At 50.0% G+C, this 18330-nt stretch overlaps 1 protein-coding gene across 1 annotated transcript; it reads right to left on the bottom strand.

Annotated features, from left to right (window-relative positions):
- Nucleotides 1-1182: 1182 nt before the first annotated feature.
- On the bottom strand, nucleotides 1183-17816 carry LOC128945768 (ras-related protein Rab-6A-like). Its single transcript, XM_054289623.1, has 8 exons — nucleotides 17638-17816; nucleotides 16183-16241; nucleotides 14519-14572; nucleotides 9494-9599; nucleotides 8687-8798; nucleotides 5782-5875; nucleotides 4131-4197; nucleotides 1183-3362 (listed from the first exon to the last, which is right to left on the bottom strand). The coding sequence occupies exons 1-8, from the start codon at nucleotides 17714-17716 to the stop codon at nucleotides 3298-3300; spliced, it is 636 nt and encodes a 211-aa protein (XP_054145598.1). The 5' UTR covers nucleotides 17717-17816; the 3' UTR covers nucleotides 1183-3297.
- Between the last annotated feature and the right edge of the window lie 514 nt (nucleotides 17817-18330).

Raw genomic sequence — 18330 nt, 5'->3', positions numbered from 1 at the left:
TTCCCACAATCTCTGTGTCCCATAGGGAAGGAGGAGCTGCAGATCCAATTTCAAGGTTGGATTTGTCCCTCCTGCTTCAGAGCATTCCCTGGCAGGAGCTCCAGGTCTCCCCTGCCCCAGGCAGCTCCTCCCAGGGAATGACTCAGGTGTTTTCCTGCTGACCTGGCTGACAGGAAAGAGTGGATTCTTTCTGAAGGCACATTCATGTTTTGGGTATGTTAATTGGCAAAGCTTCAAGGCCACCAGAGTCCATTTCATCCTCCAGAACTCGAGCAGTTGCTGATTCCTGGTGGGAAAACAACAGCTCCAGCAACACTGGAATTTTTTTTAGTGACACAAAACTGGGCTGAGAGGCACAAATTTATAAAATCATGGACTGGTTTGGGTGGGAAGGATCATCCAGTGCCTGGACAGGGAGGGCAGGGACACCTCCCACTACCCCAGGTTGCTCCAAGGCCTGTCCAGCCTGGCCTTGGACACTTGCAGGGACAAAGGGAGCACTGCCAAGGGTTCAGGCTGCAGGGAAGCAGCACTGGCAGAGTCCTGCAGGTCTTGCTGGAGCAGCAGGATCAGTCCCAGGGGTGTTGCAGGGCAGGACTCACCTGAGGGCTCCATTCAGAGTCACGCTTGCATGCACAGGGTCCTGTTATCCCAAAATTGAGAGAGATCCTTCTTCCCAAGCTTTGGTAACCTCCCCCAGGGCTGAGATCATTCAAGCTTGTCCAGCCCTAACCCTCAATGAGGCAATTCCACCCACAACAGCTTCCAACACCTGGACATCACTTCCAGCTCATTACCTGCTCAATTTCTTGGATTAAATCTCAATTTTTGCTGATCAGGCTTGAAAGTAACAAAGATCAAATATCAAAGAAGAGACCTCCTGAGAACATTGTTACATATTCCACATTTTGCAACAACATCAGAAAAATCCTTTCTCCTTCCCTCCTCTGTCCTTCCTTCTCCATTCCTCCGCCTCTGTCCCTTCTCCTCCTGTCCTTCTTCCTCATTCATCCTTCCTCCTCTATCCTTCCTTCATGCTGTCTTCTCCATCCTTCCTCCTCCTCTTCCTCCATTTCTCCTCATCTTTCTCCTTTTCCTCCATCCCAGCTCAGGACAGCAATGTCACAGCTCAGAGCAAACCCCTCTTTTCCCCCAGCCCGCCGTGGCAGCAGGAGAGCTCGGTGTTGGTGAAATAACTTTATTTATTTAGTGATACACTGTGGCTGTGTCACACAGTCCTTACTCAGAGTTACAGTCACACTTACTCGCTACAGCTACAAGACAGCGGGGCTGGACACACGGCAGGAACACATCCAGAAAAACAGTGGGAAGGGAACTATGGGATTCACTAATTACCCCCCGCCCCTAATTGGGGTCTCCCCCCTCCCGCCCCGGTCCGTGACTCGAACAACACGAAGGGACAGCAGAGCTGCCAGGGAGGGACAGGGACAGCAGAGCTGCCACTGAGGGACAGCAGAGCTGCCAGGGCAGGGACAGGGACAGCAGAGCTGCCAGGGAGGGACAGGGACAGCAGAGCTGCCAGGGCAGGGACAGGGACAGCAGAGCTGCCACTGAGGGACAGCAGAGCTGCCAGGGCAGGGACAGGGACAGCAGAGCTGCCAGGGCAGGGACAGCAACACCTGTTCTACAGACACGGACACCGACACCAGCAACTCCCACAGGGGCTATGTACAGGGAATGGGATCAGCTTCCCGAGGGGTGGGACAGGACTCGCATCCCAGCTTCCTCCTGCGGCCAGCTGGCCCAGGGGAGGGGACTCTGGGGACCTCAGTGAGCTGCTGCCAGGCCAGGGCTGCCACATCCCAGCCCAGGGCTGTCCCTTCCCCTCCTCGGGTGTCAGGAACTGAGGGACACCCTGCCAAGGGAGGGCAGGGAGTGCCACTGACCCCCCCACCGTGGTCACACTGTGCTCACTGTCCTACCACAGCTTGCTCCGTGTCACACAGGCCAGGTGGGGAAAGGACAGCAGAATTCTCCTCTCTGCCAACTTTTTGTGGACCCAAAACCCCAGGAAATCTCTGAAAAGCTCTATGAATTAATTCAAAACCAGGGGCTGAGGGAAAGGAGGCAGCTCCCAACCTCCAAGGCTGGGGAGTGACACCAGAATTCCCTTCAGCAGCATCCCATCCTCCAATCCTCCACCCACTGTGACAGGAATTCCCTGCCACTGCTCCCCTCAGCTTTGGCAAAGGTTAAAACTCCTCCAGGAGTGAACTGGCTGCTGGTCCCACCCCAGAGCTCTGCTCCAAGGGCAGAGGCAATGGGAATGATTCCATCAAGCAGCAACCTGGGAATGAGAGTGGAATGTTGCCCTTCCCTCTGCTGTGGCTCTCCTGCTCTGCACGAAGCAGCTCCCATGACAGAGAACAGGAGAATGGAGATCAGGGAAGGAGCCTGAGGAGCATCCATGACTCCCAGGGCAGGTATTGCCCCTGCAGTGATGGATTCCAGGTCACTGTTTGCTTCCAGAATCCCTGAGGATCTCTCCCCACCCAGCCTCGGGCTGCAAAGCCTCTGGTCCCTCGTGCAGCCAACACTCACCAACATCCTCTGGATGGGAGGAGATTCCAGCAGGCTCTGGGATGTCCCTGCCACACAAATGGGAGCAACAAGGCCAAAGCTCTCAGAGTCTGGGGCTTTCCAGGGCCTGTGTGACTCCAGGGGCAAAACTGGGAAGTGGTGAGCAAGAGTTAGCCAGGGTCATCCACAGAAAGGAGAAACCAGAGAGCTCATGGGCCCTGCGGGAAGCAAAGCCTGGGAACCTGCAGAGTCCAAAAAGGCAAGTCCAAGTGACTGGTTTAAGTTTAAGGAGCAGCCTTTCACCAGAGGAAGTGGGGATGCAGGACAGGGGGCTGGAGAAGGCAGGGGGAGGATGCAAGGCAGGAGGGAAGGCAGAGAACCCACCCCCCCAAAGCTTCATTTTTGTCTTCCCTAACTCGGCAGCTTTTCCATGGCATTCACAAGATACATCTGAGCAGGGAGGCTCCAGGTGGGAACAGGGGGAGAAAGGGAGGGAGGAAGAGAGAGAGAGAGAAAGAGAGAAAGTGTGAAGGGCACCGTGGTGCCAAAGTGCAACAACATAAAAAAATAAACTCAAAAGACAGGACACTCATTCTGCACTCAGGGCTCAAACCATGCAGTGAGAGGGGAGCTGGGGCTGCTCCCCACCAGTACCCAGGGGTTCATTGCTCGCTTGGGGATGGTTTGGCAGCCCCGGGGGCGATGAGCGCGATGTTCTCCAGCCCGGCCGCCGGGGCTGCCGCTGCCGCAGGGCCGTTAGCAGGAGCAGCCGCTCTCCGTCACTGGCTGCTCGGGGGGCTTCTCTAGTTTGATGTCAATCACTGCAGGCACAGTCAAGGAATCACCCAGGACAGGGTTTGGAAGGGTTGTTTGGGGTGTCTGCACAGGCAAAGCCAGGAACGTGGTGAGACGTCTCAGAGGATGGGCAAAAAGAGTAACAAAGTCTGGTGTTCTAAAATGTGGAAATTCCAGCCTCAGTTCCAGTGGAGAAGCAAAACTTGTGCTGGCCATTAGTTGTGTACATTTATATCTGGCCCACAAACAGGGTTGTACAATGCTTGGGTTGCAGGGGACCTTAAAGATCACTCAGTGCCACCCCCTGCCATGGGCAGGGACACCTTCCACTAGTCCAGCTTGCTCCAAGCCCTGGCCTTGGACACTTCCAGGGATCCGTGGCAGCCACAGCTTCTCTGGGTAACCTGGTCCACACCACCCTCACAGGGAAGGATTCCTTCCCAATATCCCATCCAACCCTGTGGCAGTGGGAAGCCATTCCCCCTTGTCCTGTCACCCCAAGCCATTGCAAATATTCCCTTTCCATTTTTCTTTTTGGCTTCTTCAGGTCCTGAAGGCCTGAATTAGGTCACCCCAAAGCTTCTCTTCTCCAGCCTGAACAATCCCAATTGTCCCAACCTTTCCTCATGGCAGAGCTGCTCCATCCCTCTGCTCACAGTCCAACAGCTCTATGCCCTGCTTCAGTCAAATCCCTGCACACCCCAGCAAGGCCCATCCCCACAATGTGCCAAAGAAAGTCAGTAAGGCAAATTTAACACCAGATAATTGCCTAATTCCAAGGAAAACAAGGATACTGTCTTCTTTGCTCTTCTCTGGTGTGCTGTCCATCCCAGGTAAGGCAGCAGCCACACGGCGGAAAAGCTGGAAAGAAGCAAGGGAGAAGCTCAAGGTTTGTCAGAAACAAGTTCCTGTTAGAAACACTGTTTTACAGCAAGACTCTGAGCTGTACAAATTCCTTAAGTGGGTCCTTTAACAGGCAGAGCAGTGATCAAAAATGCCACAAGAATTTTATGTAGGAAATTTAACAGGTTTTAAAGAACTCAAAGAACTTATTCAATGCCTACAAAAAACCAGTTTTATTTTACCTGTTCCTGCTTGAAGAGAACGTGGAATTAATTAGTAACATTCTTCCAGGGATTCATGGAACTCCCTCCTGCACTTACTGAACATCATTTACCATGCTCAGCCTCTGCTTGTGCACAAAGGGTGCACATTTGGGGATTTCTGATCACTCAGCTGGCACTGAATATTCCTCTGTGGAACAACAGAGCTTTCAGAGCCCAGCCCTTCAGATCAGCCCTGCTGCCAAAGAGCCATTCCTCAGCAGAACTGCTGGTTCCAGGGAGCTGCACTTGCACTGGGAAGGGCTCCGCTATCCCCAGAAAACCTGGAAAATGGTTTTGCAGCATTCCTCACTCAATGTTTGGAGCACAGACACTGCCAGGCTGCTGAACTCTCTGCATCAAACCCCAGAGCAATCCCTGCTGCTCTGATTTTCCTCTCAGCCACCCCTCAAAGGGTTCCTTGCAGAACCAAGGTCCCAGTGAGGTGCTGGGGTTTGCAGCTTCACATCCCAGCTCTCTTCACAAACACCAGGCAAAGAAGGCAACAGGAGTCAAAATCCACCACTAAAGATGCTTCAACCCAGAACAGCCAAAAAACTGAGCCCAAAGCCTCCCAGTCCCACTGTGGGGCTGTACCAAGCTGCTGGTGTGCAGCAAACCCCTGAGGATGTTTCGCAATCTCCTCCAGAGCCCACAGCTCCTTATTCCAAGCTCTGGGATATCCAGAACAATCCCTGAACCAGTGGAGAGGGAATCACAAGCAAGAAGCAAAGTGCACAAGCAGGAATCTGAGAAATTCTGCTTAAAATGAAAATGTAAAGGTTGTTTTGCTGTTTGGTTGATCAAACACTGGCACTGGACAGTTTCTATCCTTTGAGATATTCCAAACTCAGCTGGAGTCAGCTCTGGGCAGCCTGCTCTGAGCAGGAGGGCTGGAAGGGATAATTTCCAGGGATCCCTTCCAACCTCAATTCCCCTAAAATATTTCAAGATTCTTTGGCTGGCAAAGAGAAGGTGGAACTTCTACTCCAGTGCATCAGCAGAAACAATTCTCCCACTGATGTCAGCAGTGATTTCAGCAAGCAGTGCATTGACTGTGAACCAAACCAAACCAAATTCCAGCTGACTGGCTACACAAAACAATGATTTTCCCCCTTTCCCATCCCTCAGCACATTCTGGAGTGAGTCCTCCTTTGTTTCAAGGTTTAGCTTTGACAGGGAATCATTAACTCAACAGGAAAGGAGCTTGCACTACACAAACCAAGAAACATCTCAGGGGCTGGCATTAAACACAAGGAAATTCCTGCAGGATCCCAAATCCACCCTGGAGCAGGCCCAGAGCAGTGAATTCCTGACTGAGAACACAGCCTGCATGTTTTACCTGTTTCACATTGTAGCCAGTCTTTGCACTGGTCTCAATGAACATCACATTCAGCTCTTTGGCTCTCTGTTCCCCTTCCTCTGTGGTGATTTGCCTGCACAAAGGTGGAAAGGAGACAGAAGGAACAGAAGGAAAAGTCAGAGATGGCTGGCAGTGGGCTGCTGCTCCCCTTCCAAGAGGGTTCAGCCCACCTCAGGACCCTGGAGGCTTCATCACCCCCAAGTCTTCCAGCTGGGAGTGAAAACACCTCAGGGAAGCTCCCCAGGAACCCCTGGAGTTGTGGCAGATGAGCAGCACAGGATGAAGCCTGTGCACAACACCTGAGCCTCATCCACAGCATTCCAGGCCAGGAAAATCCCCATACTGAGCGAGTTTCCCAAATCTGACAGAGGGAATGCTGTGAGGTGACACAAAGGTTCCAGCAGCAGGGACAGTGCAGCAGCTTGGGGACAAGCACCTGGAACTGCCCCTCTGTGTCCCTTTAAGTCCTGCTTTAGCACTGCTTTCAACACACAGCACATTCAGCTCCTGGGCTTTTCTCTCTCCCTCCTCTACAGAAACCTGTCTCCAGTAATGAGAACAAATCACACAAAGCACAAAAACCAAACCAAAGCAAAAGAGTCCAAAAATGAGAGAAAAAAAACTGCAGGGAGAAAGAAAAAACAACAAAAAAACCCAGCCACCAACTGAAGCAACATTGAGTGGAATGAAAAACTTACCAGGCTGCACTGAACAGGAACAGGGCTATTTTTAGTGCTGCTTTTTGGCCTCAGAACCTGCCTCATCCCTGTTTTTTTTTATCAGAGGATGAATGGCTTCCCTGTATTCTGCCTTAAAAAAAAATATGTCACCTCTGTGACACCAAAGGTGGCTTTGCCCAGCCTTTACAGGCCCAGAATTTCAGCCTCACAAAACCCCAAGGTCCTTTGAAAAGCAAGGCAAGGCAGCTCCTGTCACTGACACCTGGATATTCCCTTCCCCATCATTCCAAATTCCAGCCCACACCAGGACTCCTGTCACATTCAGCTGCCAAAATGAGAATTTCCAGTGCTGCAGGAACTTCAGCTGTAGCAGCTTCAAACAATTTTTGTGGTATTTTTAATTCTTCCAGCAGTGCTGGGCCAGCTGTTGTGCACCATCAGGAAATACTCCAAGGCTGAAATGATCCCACTGGCCTTTCCAGCTTCACATGAAACTGGATTCTGGGAGGAATTAGAAATGCCAGGTAGTTCAGTCAGGGAGCTGCAGCCATTCCCAGCTGCCAGGAGGGCTTGGGAGAGGCTCAGTGGTCAAAATCCAGAGCTGGCTCAGGGACAACATCTTGGATTTTGCTTTTGTGAACGATTTCAGGGACAGATCATGAGTTCATCACACATGGAATCTTATGCAAAATGAATTGTACATGTTTTTATTGTATTCCTGTATTGTAAGCAGCAAGTTTTAGGAATATTTCCAAAGTGCAAGGCATGGGACAGCTCAAAATGCTTCCCAGTGAAGTGGGAAAAGTCAAATGGAATTATCCCTGCTTTTCCTGCTGGGCATGAAAACTAAAAACCTGTAGGGCAAACAGCCAGGGATGTTGGGGATGTTGGGACACAAAACCACCAGAATGACAGGAGAAAATCCACATCACAACACATGGTAAAGGGATGTGTAACTGCAGGAGTGAGCAAAGCAGGGACTAGAATTAAAAATGTGGGAATGCCCCACAATGGAACACTCACATCACTCTGCCCATCATCCCAAGAAACAGAGTAAACTGATATTCAAATAAAAGCCGAGATTTTGCTGAGAAAGCATTAATTTAATCTATAAATTGTTCTCCTCTGATCAGGAAAATCTTGTGAACAGCCAAAGCACAAGAACTTGATATTTTAAGGGTTTATTTTGCTGTGAGATCCAGGTGTTTCCCAGTTCTACCTTCCTGAGGTGATTTTCTGTGCATCAGATCAAAATCCCCCTGTGGCTTCAAGCCCTGGCACATCCCCTGACAGCCAAAGCCCACATTTCTGGGATGTTGAGGATGTTTCATTTGGAAGGACTGGAACTGCCTGGTTCACTCCACCTTCCCTTTGTCAACTGCCCCTGGCGCCACCCATTACAATAAAACCCTTCCCTTATCTACACTGCCCCTGACACTTTCCTAAGGAACAAAAATCTCTGAAAATATTCAACAAAATCCTTGTTAAATCAACAATCCAGAGAAGGATTTGAAATAGGAACACAAAGTAAAGCCTGTGCTCTTCTAAGAGCTCATTACATTGGTTGTTTTAAGTCATGTGCTGTAGAATTAAGAGTTTTAAAGGCAAATGCTTTATGGCACCTCCCAAAACATTAATCTGTGTCATTTTAGGAATCTAATCAAATTCTTGGGTCTCTCTTTTGGGGAAGTTTGGGTTTTGCTGATTTGGTTTTCCTTTCACACATCCACAAGCTCAGTTTGTGTTATGTATGACATGAAATTTATACTCAGAGAAATGAATACTTTTAGATCAATCCTACAGAAGTTTTTGCTGCTTCTTAACGAGGAGAAATTGTGCCATGAACTTCCAGCTGCATGTGCAGAGAGAGTGAGGGAAATTAGTGGAAAACAGTGAAAACCAGCTGATTTCCTTGCTTTCACAGGCAGCTTTTAGCCTTTACCTCAGTGTGAAAAGGAAAAATCAGACAAAATACCCCACTGAGATAATGGTGCAGAACCACTTCAGCAATTTTTTTCGGCGAGTTTGTTTTAAACTATTTGTTGGACAGCAAAGGGAATAACTTTTGCTGAAAGCAGAAATGAGAATTTCCTGACAAGCAAACGATGTTGTGTTTAAAACTAAGCCTTGCTTAAAGCCCAGCCTGGCCCCAGTAGTCCCTGGTGGCTCTGGGCAGGGCAGCAGGGCCCAGGGTCCCCTGTTACCTCTTGTCTGCCAGGTCGGTTTTGTTCCCCACCAACATGATGATGACGTCACTGCCTCGCTCTGTCCTGACGTCATCGATCCACTTGGAGGTTTGCTGGAAAGAATTCAAGTCTGCAGGGAAGGATGAAATAGCAAAGCTGAGGATAAAACTCCTTCATGACAGGGAAAATGCTTCACTTGTACTCAGGTGTGTTAAAAGTGGTTTTTTTTTTGAGTTAGGTCTAATAAACTTTCAGAGGTCTATAATACACTTAAGATAGCTCAGCTACTTTTGGAGGCAGGACGGCTTCTGTTGCAGTGTTGGAAACAAAAAGGTTTAATAAAAGGCAAAATAAACAGAGAAAAACTGAGCTAGGTGCAGGAGATCTTTGCTTTTGGCAAAACCCTTCACAAAAGTGATGAGTTTCTTTGTTCACTTCTTTTTCTGCTAAATTGCTTAGGTGGGACTTTTTGATAGATTAGATAATCCAATCTAATTAGCTATCATTAAGTTTGAGGTGAAGTCCTTTAGACTTATGAGGTGGCTTTTTCACCTAATCGAGGAGAGAAACCTCTGGGCTTCTTTGCTTTTTGAGGGGACCACAGAGAGTTTTGTCACTCCATCAACACGGGGCACATTCCTATACAGGTGTTTCTCCAAACCTCCCCGCCCCACATCAATTACTTCCCGCCCAGACAGAAAAACAAGGAAGGCGTGAAAACATCTCTGATTTTAATGATGCTTTTGCAGAACTTGTGGCTGGAACTTCTCAGTTCTGCTTGTGTGGGGTGTTTCTAAAGGACACAGCAGAGCTGCCAGCACTCACTTGTGATGTCATAGACCACGACGGCGATGGTGGAGTCGCGGATGTAGCTGGGGATGAGGCTGCGGAACCGCTCCTGCCCCGCCGTGTCCCAGAGCTGCAGCCGCACCTGCTGGGGCCAGCCCGGCCCACCAAGGAGGAGAGAGAGCAGGAAAACCCTTTAGGGAAAAAGACACTTCCACACCCAACCTCAGCAGCTGAGCTGAGCTTGCCATCTCGCCCCAAATCCAACCCCAGCAGAGCTGTTTCCAGGATCTGTTTGTGAAGTGCTTTAATTCCCTCCTCTGCCTGCCCAGAGATCCTGCTACTCCCAAACATCTCCAGGGTTTGGCTCCCACCTCGTTACTGGGGGTAGCCAACAGTCCAGCACTGATTTCCCAGGATTATGGATGGGATCTCCACAGGACTCATAGCCTGGAGCATCTCTGATCAAAGCTTTTGGGGCAATTCCCCCAGGACAGACACCAGGCAGGAGAACAGCATCCCACCTCCAGCATGGAGCATCCATGTGGTGGCAGTGGGGATTTTCATGGGATATTTGAAGCAATGATAACTGAAATTCCAGCAGAAATGAAAGCAGGGTTCAGGTGGTGCAAAGGGTATTGGGTTCTCCCTAGCAGAGCAGCACAGGAGTCACAAAAATGCTGGAAGAGTTTGACCCCAAACACAAACTGTTATTATTATATATTATTATATATGACAGCTCCAAGGTCTGGGACCTGCCTGGCTGAACCAGCACTGCTCAAAAACTCCCCAAACACCCCAAACAAAAAGCTTTCCACACTGGGAGTCCTTTTCCTTCACCCCACAGTGCCTGAACACAGGATTGCTCCTCCTTCCCAACAGCTTTCTGGAGGCACCCACTGGTTCCCAGTTTACAGCCACAAATAATCCCAGCAGGGAGGCAGAGCACTGGTTAATGAAGCAGCTCATCAAGGAAAAAGCAGCTTCTTCAGGACCAATCACTGCTTGTTTAGAAGAGGAAGAGAAGCTGACAGAGCACAGGCCTGCAGTCAGATTCAAAACAACACCTTATCTCCATCAGGGAATGTCGAGCTGATGCCCTGGGGCTTAAGGAAGATTAGGGTTTATAGTTAAAGCAATTAGCTCTTGCTTCATTTTGACGGCAGACTTGATTACAGGAGCAGAAGTCAGGGCTCTTCCCTATGCCAGGAACCGCAGGGTGACAAAGTGGGAGCACCTGGGCAGTGTCACAGCAGAGCTGGAAGATCAGGCTGATCCCTTCCACACCCTCCCTGGACACTGCTGCTACACTGGAATACTCCCCATGAACATTCACCCAGGTGGTGACTGAACCACCCCAAACCTTCAGACTCACAGCAAAAGGCAACCGGAGAAAGTATCACAGAGCTGGCCCAGGTAATTTATTTAATTAGTTACATTTATTTAATTTTATAAATTTGTTTAATTTGTGATTTGTGCAGGGTAAAGTTATTTGAGGGAAGGTCTCCAGTGACCAGCTACCACACAGACACCCCCCTGAAGTGACCCAGGTTTCCTGCATTTCTACAAGTCCAGGTTTGTGTGCACCCATTTTGGAAGGGAAAATACAAATAACCACTGTGGGACACCAGGAATGAGCCCAGCCTTCCTTAGGAACAACCTACAGAAGGGCCTGAGCTGAGTATGGACTCCCCTCGTGGATCTCTCCACCTGCATTTTGGGATGTCCAGCACATCAACAATAGCTAAACAATTTCCTTGTGCCCCCACAAGTACCTGGGCATGTCCCTGCTGCAACACAAGAAAACTTTAAACCTCTCAGTCACTAAGAACGGTGAAAAAATGAAATTATCTGCAAAGATCAGTCTGTTACTGAAGAATTATGAGATCAGCTGTCACCTAATTTCTTCAGACATGGCTGGGAGCTGTTAAGAACAGCCTGGACTGGCAAAATGTTTCCAGCTGCTTGGACAAACAGCATCCTGTACCTGCACAGTGGGGAAAATGATGGCAAGCTGTGCATCCTGCCCCCCTGCCTCAGCACAGGCCATCACCTGCACATTTCTGTGCTCCCCAAACAGGCCAGTCTGACACCATTTGCACCAAACCACAAATTCCCCAGGACTTCTCTGGGAGAAATACCAGGAAATTATTTGCCCTGAATACTGAGGATAAATCACAGCCTATTATTTGTTAAGCACTTCAGCCTAGCAGAGCAAAACAAACACCTCACTCTAAACTTGTTTGTAACAGAATAAAGCTCGGCCAGAGCTTTTATTTTTTCCACCTGTGCTGCTTTCTTTACTGAAATTCATATAAATCTTGATACTGTAGATTAACAAACCCCCCACCAGATCAAGTGGAATCAATAACAAGGAGTTACAATGAAATAATTCTCTTCATAACTCCCTATCTTGTATTAAAACATGCATGTCAAGAGTTACAGAGAATTTCCCTCTAAGCTTGTTTGTTCTTTAGAAATTGTGGTTGTTGCATCTCTCCTCTTTCAAAAGCTCTCTCGTGAGTCTCCAGGTCTCTTTTCCAACAAAATGGGAATCTTGAATCCTCCTAAGTCACTCCACAGCTTCTGTTTAAAAGGGTCCTGTTTTGTTTTACCTACTCTGACAATGCTCCTTTGCTTTGCACCTGAAGCTGTTACTTGTATAACCTCTCTCCTTATCCAGAAATGAAAAAAAAAAATTTTTGGAAGTTAGAAAAATTAAAAAAAGAAAAACAAAACAGAAAAACAGTAAAGCTTTGCAAAGGCTACCAACAACCAGCACAGACACAGAATTCCCAATCCCTGCCAACACCCACAGGTGGCTGATGGGCTATTTTAGCTCTTTTTGGGTACCACCACCACTTCCAGAGTAAGAAATGTGTTAAAAGCAAGGTCCCTGCAGAGCCTGGGCTCCATACCTACTTGTGATGTCAAAGACAATGAGAGCCACAGCAGTCACGGATGGAGCTGGGAATGAGGAACCTCTCCTGGCCGGCTGTGTCCCACAGCTGCAGCCTGATCTGGGAAATGGAAAAGTGCAGGGCAAGGGGAAGGGGAACAGCAGGAAAATGGAGAACAAAACCAAAACTCAAGTGAAATCAAAATAAATAAAGAAAAATAAGTTGCAAAGCAAAACTAAGGCAACAAAAGGAAAGTTCAAACGGAACAGAAATGTGAAAAGAGGCAGCGGCACTTCCCGAGGTCTGGGAACATCCCTCCCTCCACACACCCAGGAATATCTCACACATTCCAACACCAGAAACTGGGAGAGCCCTAAATCCTCCTCATGGCACCAGCTAACAAGGAAAATGCACAGCCAGGCCTCAGGGACCCTGCCAGAACAGCCCCACAAGCAGCTGGCCAGATGTGGGACTCCTGACCCTAAGGACCCCCTCAGCCCAGCCTGGATGATCCCAGTGGAAGAGCAGAGGTGGTGGAAGCCCCAAGAGCAACCACCCTGCAGGCTGGCATCTCCTGCACTGCACTCGCACAAGGCTGGGAGGACATGGACACACAGAGGAGGAGGAACTGCTCAGTCTGTCAGGAATGAGGGGAACTGGCACATGGAGGTGGCTCCTGACAGCCAGGACTGAGGATGGGGCTTCAGGTGGCTCCAGCTCACTGAATGCCTCACATCCCAATGCTGGCAATGTCACACAGCTGCCCTTCCTGGGAGATGGTTTTAGAGAACCAAATTCCACATGTATTTCATGGAATCCCAGAATGGTTTTGGGTTGGATGGGATTTTAAAGCTCATCTCATTCCACCCCTGCCATGGGCAGGGACATTTCCAGTATCCCGCTTGGTTCAAACCCTGTCCAACCCAGCCTTGGACCCTTCCAGGGATGAGGATTCCTTCTGCTGGCTTTTGCTGCAAGGCCATATCAAATTCACCAAAGCACACATCCCAGCTGGAGGCTCAGCATTGCTCATTTCCAGCCCAGAAATCAAAGCCTGTTGCAAAATCCAGCATTAACCACATCTGAGAAACTATTCCAGTGTCTGAATTTTCTCGGCTTGTTTGCTTGTATCTGTCCCTCCTCTTATCTACACTCCACACCTCTGTTATCTGAACAGGCTTTATGGGCTCTGTGAACCACTTACATAACCAGGAAAGCTCACAGCATTCCAACACTGGGAGGAAAATGGGATTTTCTGGATAGCAGAGCAGCAGGTGAACGACATCCTGACTTACACAACCATGAGGAACCCACATCACTATAACAGCACAAAGTCATCCACAGGTGTCCAGCAGCATTCCCAGGATCTTTGCCTTAAACCAACATTAAAAAGGGGCTTTTCTAAGAGGGAATCATTGTTAAAATGGCAGAGAAATTCTCAGGAAATTCAGCACACACAATGGGAAGAGACTTCTTTGGAAGCAGCAGGCCCAAAGCTCCACACAGAAGTGCTCCCTGCCCCCCACAGCTCTGTCACACTCCTCACACAGCAGGAAAATGGGAACAAGGCAAACACTGGCAAAACATGAGCAAACCCACAAATACTGAGAGGAAATCCAGGAGAAGGGAGTGAGAGGTCTCTGTGCAAACAGGAATCTTGTGCAGGCTAAATCCCAAATTGCTTTACTGCAGGTGCTCAGAGCTGTGTTACCACAAGAACTTCCTAGGAGGAGGAATGAGGTCTAATCATGAAGGACATCAAGACTTGGAACACCAACTCCTTCCTTGGCTTTTTATTGGCTTCAGGAGCTGCACTGCATGAGCCACGTGGGTCCTTTCCAGCTCAGCATATTCTGTGCTACCTGAGGTCTGCTCAGCCCTTTTCATCCTGACAATCCCAGAGGCAGAGCTGCAAATTCAGGGAGCAAACTGCACCTAAAGGAGGTGCATACAAAGGCAGCACATTCCCTGGGACGTGGCCATTATCTGGCCCAAAATTTTCCATGGAAGATTTGGACTTCCTGATAGAGGTACCAGATCTTGTACCAGTGATGGGATTCAGCCCAGGCTGGCTCTCTGGAGGCTGCTGGGGGATTGCAGCAGCTGCTGGAGGAAGGGCCAGGGGAGAGAGCCCTCCCAGCCACCCCAGCCCTGCCCCACTCACCGTGCGGTCCTCCAGGTACATTGTTTTGGACAGGAAATCAATTCCAATGGTTGCCTGGAAAGAGGAGAAGCATTAGGAGCTGTGACTTGCCTTCCAGCATCCCCTTGCTGCACAAATTCTCACAAATGTTCACAAACTTGTTATGAAGCTGGTGAAGTGATTTGCCTTCAATTGAGGTGATGAAAAAGCAATCTGAGGAACTGCACCAGCTGCTTTTCACAGCATTCCTCAACACTTCTCAGCTCCACAAGAACCTCTGAGTCTGGATTTTAACCTCAGACATTCCTGCATCTCCACACAGATTGTATCTGAGCTGGCAGCTCCTTCTGGCCTGCCCCAATTCAGTCTGGTAAGAATTATCTTGGTAGAAATACCCAAAAGGTAGAACAAACGAGGTGTATAAAATATGGGCAGCTGAAAGCTAAAAAGCCATTTTTATCCAGGCCTTTCCACTTCAGAATGTGCTTCCCTTCCAGTGACATTCAGCAGCTTCATTTCCCAGGCAGGTCTGCATCCACTCCCATTCCCACTGCTACAGCAATTCCAGCACAAAGGCATTTGAAATAAAGCACTAAGTTAGGTGCACTCCCAGGCACTTCAATCAAGGAGCTGTCCCAGCTCATCAGAACCCCAGGAAAGAGGAGAGAGCTCCTGATGTACCAGATTTGAGTGTTTTAGGCAGATTATCCCCATTCTTAACACTCACAGCTGAATGTGTACCATTGGATAATTGTAAAGAGCAACACAGTCAGTTTTGGCAGGGAGAATTTATTTCTGGGAGGTCAATTTTCCAACCAGGCCATGGTTTATAACAACTACAACAAGTAATAAATAAATCTATGAGAGCATCTTACAAGAGTCAGGAAAAGAAAGGGAGCACAGGAGAAGAAAAAACACAGGAAGCACAAGAGGATCCAGTTCCAGTGAGTGACTTGTCTTTGACTTCCCATCACCCCAATCTAACCCAGCAACTCTTCCAGGCTGAATTAAAAGATAAAACCCTAATCTCATCTGCTTTACAGGTATTTGATATTTCCATGAAATATTTCTGAGTGCCTTTGATGCAATTAATTCTTCCCCAAACCTTCAGGCCTCTTACACATCTTCTGCTTTTCATCTGCAGCCTCTTCATCCCCACCCCCCTCTTTGCCTGCCAAGACTTCCCTGGCTTTTCCTATCTTTAGTCCTTTAGTCAAAAAATAGTAATAAAAAAATTGAGAGACAAAATATACCAAGCTGACTTCTGGCAGATCCATCTACACACTCCAGACTCAACTCTTCTGAAATGGAAGCTCTAAAGATAACAGAGACTAAGAATGTCAGAAGATGTTGGATTTTTATTCATTCTCCATTTCCTGAGGCTCCCATATCCAGCACCAGAAATCCTGACCATAAAACAACATTCTCCCCATTTTCCTCAAGGCTTCTCACAGGATCTATCCCACATCCAAAGGGGATCTAAATCTTGCTTCTTTCTGGACACTGCACTTCCTGACATCACACTGGATGCTTTGATTTACCATTTCACAGCACATTTTAACCCATTATCTGATCTTGAACTGACATCTCATGGAGAAATGGGCTCCCAGGCATCCATTTGAACAGCAGGGCATGGATTCATTAATATAAATATATTAAAAAAGCAAATAAATACTATCACATACCTGGTAAGTATTGTCAAAACTGTCATACATAAACCTGGTGATCAGGGAGGTCTTCCCAACTACAAGAGAAGAGAAAAATTACTTTCAAGCAGCAGTGGGGAAAAAAAAAATAGCACTGCTTTGGGAGTGGCACTGATGTGAGAGCAGCTGCCAATCTCAGGCCATTCCAGCTACACCTCCCTGGGAAACAGCCAGCTGGAAATTTCAGCCCCAAAATGACAGAGGCAGATCAATCTCTGCAGGTCCAAACTTAATCATGGAGATAACCTGGCCCTCAAATCAGGTGTGTTGATAACAAAGAACCCGTTGTTGGCTTTGGGCAAGCAATAAATCTGCTTTGTTACCCTGTTCTGCTCCTTATGTAATCCCCAAGTCTGGGACACAAACATCAAAACAAAGCAGGTGATATCCCAGATGCTGTTCTGCTGCCTCTGGCTGCGTGGAAATGCAATATTCCACACTCCCATCTCTCCTTTGTAACAAGATTTTGAATACAGAGCAAACTCTGGTGGTTTGTTTCAAAACTTTACATTTATATCTCCCAATATCATCACAAGATAAAGTGCAGAACTGATAAGAAGTGAAAAAGAGAGATAAAGCTCCAATTCTGGTTCAGGAAGCTGGAGGAAGCCAAGAAAAATTCAAAGGACATGGATGGAAGAGGAAAGAGGAATAAATTGCCTAAAAAGGTTGTGAAATTGGAAACACTGGAGAGGGTTAAAAACAGATTAGACAAACGTCTATCAGCAGCAATGTCAATTCTGCATTGGAAAGGCTGGGAAATCAGAAAACTTCTGGAAATCCCTCCAAGACTTCCAGTTCAAGGCTCGAGGAAAAGGTGAGGAGCAATAACCCCACGATGATTTGGGTTGGAAGGGACCTCAAAGATCATCAGTCCCACCCGTGCCGTGGGCAGGGACACCTTCCACAGCCCAGGCTGCTCCCAGCCCTGTCCAACGGGCCTTGGACACTCCCAGCGAGAAAACACCACGATCCCGGGGAAAACACACAACTCATCCACCCGCTCCCGGGGAAGGGGCACAAAAGGGAGGCCCTTTGAGGCAAAACAAAACCCCGGGCTGCGAGGGAGGGAGGGAGAGAAGGAGGCCGCGGCCAGGGGGGCAGCGCAGCCGCCGGGAGCCCCCGCAGCTCTGGGGCCGCCTCCCCGCCCGGGCTGCGGGCGCACTGCGGGCCCGGGAGGGCGGAACGGAGCCCCGGGCGATGGGAAGGGCCGGGAACGCAGCCCCGAGCGATGGGAAGGGCCGGGAACGCAGCCCTGGGTGATGGGAAGGGCCGCGAACGCAGCCCCGGGCCCCGCCCGCCGAGGCCTCAGGCCGGGCCGCCCCTCCCCGGAGCGCGTCCCCCACGCCGGGCACGGCGCGGCCTCGGCCCCGGGCGCTGCCCCCGCCCCGCACGGCCCCTCCCGGTTCCGCCCGGGCCCGGCCCGGCGCTCACCGCTCTGCTCGCCCAGGAAGACGAGCTTGAACTTCCTGAGCGGGTTCCCGAAGTCGCCGCCGCTGCCGGGCGCGGACATGGCGGCGCGGGGGGGCCGAGCGGGAGCCGTGATGGGGACAAGGAGACAGCGCCGAGCGCCCCGGTACCACCGCCCCGCGCGTCACCTCCGCCGCGTCACCGCCGGCCCGCCCCGGGGAGGCGCCTCGGGAGCCACGGCCGCCGGAGGAGGGACGCGGCCATGGCAACGGCGAGGGCGGGGGCCGGGCTGCCGGGGAGGGCGGTTGCCATGGCGACAGGAGGGGGTTGCCGTGGTGATGGGGAGGGCGGTTGCCATGGCGACCGGGCGGTCTCCGGGGTGAGGATGCTGCGGCGTGGAGCGGGATGCGCCCGGGCTGTGGCGGGGGTGTTTCAGCAGAGCCGGGTGTAGCGGCACGGATCCGGCTGGAGCTGGGCTGGAGCTCTCTGGCTGTAGCAGAACGGGTCTGCCTGTACCGGCGGGGTTGTAGATCCTGCGGCTGTAGCAGGACGCATCCAGCCCTACCTTGGATGGCCCGGCTGTACCTGGGATGGGCCCGGCCGGGAGTGGCCGCACCAGGTCCTGCAGCACCTCGTCCTCCCCTCCCCTGCATGAAGGCAGCGTCTGCTCCCCCCCAGCACAACACGGAGCCTGCACCGGGCCACCGGGTGTGTTTA

This window comes from Melozone crissalis, unplaced genomic scaffold (genome assembly GCF_028551555.1).
Source record: "Melozone crissalis strain CALT ecotype California unplaced genomic scaffold, PUWL_Pcris_2 ptg000068l_1, whole genome shotgun sequence".
Taxonomy (NCBI): Eukaryota; Metazoa; Chordata; class Aves; order Passeriformes; family Passerellidae; genus Melozone; species Melozone crissalis.
Note: the sequence above shows the minus strand (reverse complement) of the source record. Positions and strands in the feature narration are given on the sequence as shown.